Source organism: Hipposideros armiger, unplaced genomic scaffold, assembly GCF_001890085.2.
Source record: "Hipposideros armiger isolate ML-2016 unplaced genomic scaffold, ASM189008v1 scaffold_48, whole genome shotgun sequence".
NCBI lineage: Eukaryota > Metazoa > Chordata > Mammalia > Chiroptera > Hipposideridae > Hipposideros > Hipposideros armiger.
This window is the reverse complement of record NW_017731398.1, coordinates 863,130-867,685: the sequence shown is the minus strand read 5'-3', so window position 1 is coordinate 867,685 and position 4,556 is coordinate 863,130. Positions and strand designations below refer to the sequence as shown.

General features: G+C 54.2%; 1 protein-coding gene across 3 annotated transcripts in view; it reads left to right on the top strand.

The window, feature by feature from the left end:
* FES (FES proto-oncogene, tyrosine kinase) overlaps nt 1-2,414 on the top strand; it is a 10,488-nt gene extending 8,074 nt beyond the window's left edge. For 2 of the 3 annotated variants that reach the window (XM_019640179.1, XM_019640180.1), the window contains exons 14-19: nt 265-383; nt 702-796; nt 896-1,019; nt 1,260-1,417; nt 1,519-1,641; nt 2,031-2,414. In XM_019640179.1, coding sequence (XP_019495724.1) covers nt 265-383; nt 702-796; nt 896-1,019; nt 1,260-1,417; nt 1,519-1,641; nt 2,031-2,392 — 981 coding nt within the window. In that variant the 3' untranslated portion in view covers nt 2,393-2,414. The remainder of the gene's footprint in view (nt 1-264; nt 384-701; nt 797-895; nt 1,020-1,259; nt 1,418-1,518; nt 1,642-2,030) is intronic. The other variant, XM_019640181.1, reaches the window with a different exon arrangement.
* The last annotated feature ends 2,142 nt before the right edge of the window (nt 2,415-4,556 follow it).

Sequence of the window (4,556 nt, the reverse complement as noted above, 5' to 3'; positions counted from 1 at the left end):
GTGGTTTTGCAACCCAAGTAAAAGTGATTTTTGGATTTTCCATGTCACTTCTCTCAGTGAATATGGCAGGTCAGAGGTGACTTTCCCTGCCTATCCCATGTGTACCTGCTCGGTTTCCCAGCTGTGGGTAAACTACAGAGCCTGAGTAAGCAGGTCTGATGGTGGGGACAGTGGATGAGGACAGGTGGGGGCAAGGTGGGTTGTCCCCTGAGAGAAGGGGACTGCGGTCCAGGGAAGACAGTTAGGAGCCCAGGACCATTTCAGGGGAACTTTGGCGAAGTGTTCAGTGGGCGCTTGCGAGCTGACAACACCCTGGTGGCGGTGAAATCGTGTAGAGAGACACTCCCGCCTGACCTCAAGGCCAAGTTTCTGCAGGAAGCGAGGTAGGTGATAAAATAACAGTCATCATAGTTGCCCATACGAAGGCTTCCTCTGTGCATGGCACGATGTACAGTGCTTGATTTCTGTGGTGTCATAGAATCCCACAGCCCCCCATGCAGGTCATACCCCCACCCCCAGGGCAGAGGGCTCAAGGCTCAGTGACCTGCTTGAGGTCTGGTGGCCTCAGAGGCCAAGCTCATTTCTTCTGCTGCCCTTCTCCCATCCTCCCTTGGGTTCCCTGGGGATTTCTGGGGCCCCCGGGGCCGGGGAGGGGATATGCAAGCCCCTGAGATGGGAGCCTAAGCAACAGCGCCCTCCAGGATCCTGAAGCAGTACAGCCACCCCAACATTGTGCGCCTGATTGGTGTTTGCACCCAGAAGCAGCCTATCTACATTGTCATGGAGCTCGTGCAGGGTGAGTTGAGGGGGCTGATCTCCAGGGGTGGGGACCTCAGCCCAGTTGGGTCCGCACGCCTGCAGAAGGCTCAATAAGGCTCCCCTGTTCTGCTCCCAGGGGGCGATTTCCTGACCTTCCTTCGGACGGAGGGAGCCCGCCTACGAATGAAGACTTTGCTGCAGATGGTAGGGGATGCGGCTGCAGGCATGGAGTACCTGGAGAGCAAGTGCTGCATCCACCGGTGAGTGAGGGCCACAGGCCTCGTGCAGCCCCCGCCAGCCCCCCAATAACCTGCACCCAGGCACAGCAGTGCTGTCACCCGATGCCTCCTCACCAGGAAGTTAGCCTCTCCCGAGGGACTGTGAGTCCTGGGGCAGAGAGCAGCCCTTGTTCATAGCTACGTCTAGAGTACCCAGGTCAGGGAGGTGACAGGTGCTAATGTGGGTAGTGGCTGAGTGAGTCCCTTTCCTGCTTCGACCAGGGACCTTGCTGCTCGAAACTGCCTGGTCACGGAGAAGAACGTCCTGAAGATCAGTGACTTTGGGATGTCACGGGAGGAAGAGGACGGGATCTACGCCGCCTCGGGGGGCCTCAGACAAGTGCCAGTGAAGTGGACTGCGCCCGAGGCCCTGAACTACGGTACCTGGGCCTTGTCCACTCCGGGCTGCAGAGCCAAGGCTGGGCGCACCTCTGTCCGATGGACGTGGGTGGCCCACTCACACTGTCTCACCTCCTCGCAGGCCGCTATTCCTCTGAGAGCGACGTGTGGAGCTTTGGCATCTTGCTCTGGGAGACCTTCAGCCTGGGGGCCTCTCCCTACCCCAACCTCAGCAATCAGCAGACTCGGGAGTTCGTAGAAAAGGGTAAGGTAACCCCGCTGCATGACAGCAGCCCCAGAGCCAAGCGCTCATTCCAGTGCTACAGCCGGACTCTTCTAGGTCCCCTAACCTTCCCACTGGGGCAGAATAGGAATAATCCGGCAGTTGCCCCTGAGTGTGCCAGGTCATACATTACTTCATTTACTTCTCACAACAGGTGAGGTAGGAATGAGTCCCTTTTACAGATGGAAAAACTGAGGCTTACAGAGGTTATACAGCTAATGCACAGTGGCACTGCGATTAGGACCTCTGTGTCCTTGGGGTTCTCGGTGCAAAAAGTGGCTCCTTAAAAACAGTGCAGCTTAAGCAGCTCCTATTGCTCACAGATGCCTTCAGGGGCTGCCTGGAGGCCTCAGACTCCCTCCTCATGCCAGGGTGCCATGCCTGTCCTCACAGGGGGCCGCCTGCCCTGCCCCGAGCTGTGCCCCGACGCTGTGTTCAGGCTCATGGAGCAGTGCTGGGCCTACGAGCCCAGTCAGCGGCCCAGCTTCAGCACCATCTACCAGGAGCTGCAGACCATCCGAAAGCGGCATCGGTGAGGCTCGGCCCACGTCTCCAACCAGTGGCCTCTGCTGGCAAGATTGTACCTCCTCCCCAGCTCCAGCTCACACTATGGGACTGCCCTTCACAGTCCTGGATTCTGGCCTATGGCCTCCGTGCTGCCAGTGGGGGTGCAGCTCCACATCTGCTGTGCATCCCCGCTCCTGCCAGGGCCTCCTCTTCCAGGCAGAAGTAATAAAACTACTTGTGGTCATCAAGTGCTCTTGGCACATGCACTCCTCTGGAGGGCAGGTCTTAGGAGGCGTCGAGGGCCTGTACTGCGTCCGTGGGGAAGGAGAACAGGCAGTGTTCACAGGGCAGAACTGACATGGTTTGGTAGCCACTGGATGTGAGATGCGGGGAAGAGGGAGAGAAATCAGGATGATACACAGGCTCTGACCAGATGGCGGTGTCATGCCTGAAACAAGATCTCAAGCAGAGGAGCAGAGCTGTGGGACAATGGTGGATTTGGAGATTTTGTGGTGTTTATTTTTTAAAGATTTTTATTGGGGAATTGGGGGGATGGGAACAGTGCTGGGGAATTGGGGGAAGGGGAACAGACAAGTTGCTATCGTTTTGTTCTTCACTCTAGTTGTGGAGGACGTTGTTTCACTGGCCCAAGTTGGCACCATCACTGTGCTCTTCCCGGGCGAGGCAGATCAGTCGCCGGCTTCTGGACGGCCGCTCACTGCGGCTGCTGGCCGCTCATGCTGGCTGCTGGCTACACATGGTAGCCCATGGCAACCCACTGCCACAGGGGCTGCAGCCTACGCCGTCGCCGGCAACTGACGGCAGCCCAGCTCCAGGTTGAGCTGTTGTTCAGCATCTCAGCTGTGGAGGGCAGTGTCACTGGCCCTCATATGTGGGATCCGAACCAGGGCTCTCTGGCGTCCCAAGCTAGTTCTTAACCATCGCGCCACTCGGCCGGCCCGAGATTTTGTTTTTGAGGGGTCTGTGGGGATGTTAAGTGTGACATACAGGTCTGGAAGCCCAGATGGAAGTAAAGGCTGGCACTTCAGGCCTGAATGTCATTAGCTTAGAGAGCAGCTGACACTACAGATGTGTACAATAGTCACAGGAGATTCAGGAAGAGAGGAGAGAGTTAGGCAAAGTTAGAGCTCCACTCAAAGGAGACCGGAGTAGCTGAAGGGAAAGAAATTGCTTCTCAGGGAGTTTATCTCTCAGACAAGCTTACTGAGCAGTGGGTAGCAGAGCAGGAAGCTCTCCCCTCCTCCCCGCAGTCCCCCTGAAATCGATAAAATTACCAGAAACTTTTCTAGCAGCAGCAGTGAAGGTCAAGAAGTATAAACAAACTGAAAAACAGAAACAGGAAAGATGTGTAGCATCAAAAAACAAAGCCGTAAGAGTTTGAGGCAAAATGGCTATCCCTCAAGAAAGTTTAGGAAATAGTTGACATCTGTTTTTAAACAGATAAAAGCCCTATAACTTCTTTAGACAACAACAATAAAAACAAGTTAGCATGTGACTACATGAAAATAGTAAGAAGTCAAATCATCTCTCTATGGGGAGTGGTAAAAAGCAGAACTGAAGAACTTCTGCTTCTGGGTAGGATGTGGTAGGTCTCTGCAGGCCACCACTCCCATTGCCACAATCAAGAGGAAAGAAATAAGATTAAAATCGTTGTTTTTAAAGAATGGAAAGCGGTGGAAGAAATAAGAACCAGATGAACTAAGATTTCGAGGAGGAAAGGGCCCCTCCCAGGTGAAACGGTGATGGGCGGCTGTTTTTTTCCCCTGAGACACTTGCTGATTTGGGACATCTCTGATGATCAAAATTGCCCCGAAGAGAGACGCTCTTCTGGGGAAAAGAGAAATGTACCGCTTCTGGGGCTTGCAGGGACTGTGCTATGGATTAGGCACAAGAGGAGCCCAAAATGCAATGCTAGTTTTCCCCATGGAATATTTGATGAGTTCTGGAGCCAAGTGGGCACCTGGGAAGGGGCTGGACTAGGAATGGCAAGTTCCACAGTCTTGCAGTGTCTAGAGGGAGGGGGCCTGAAACAAATAACTGGTCTCCCCCTCGAGATACCGGCCAGATGTTGAACCTGTGTGGATTAGGAGGCTAAAGCGCTAACCCCAAATCACTGAAGAGCTGAACTTGAATGGCTGAGAGAGACAGACTGGCCAGGCTTTCAACCCCAAATCCAAGAGGGCCACTGCTAAGGTACAGGGAAAATCCAGAGGAGGACTGGGTTTTACCAGAACTATAACTCTGCCCCAACTCAGCTCAATACTTGATTACATCTAGCTGACTAGCTCTTCCAGGATGGGGGATAGGGGAGAGGAATAAGAGGGTCTGAAGTCCCTACTCTTCTTGTATTTCTATTATGCAGCATGCAA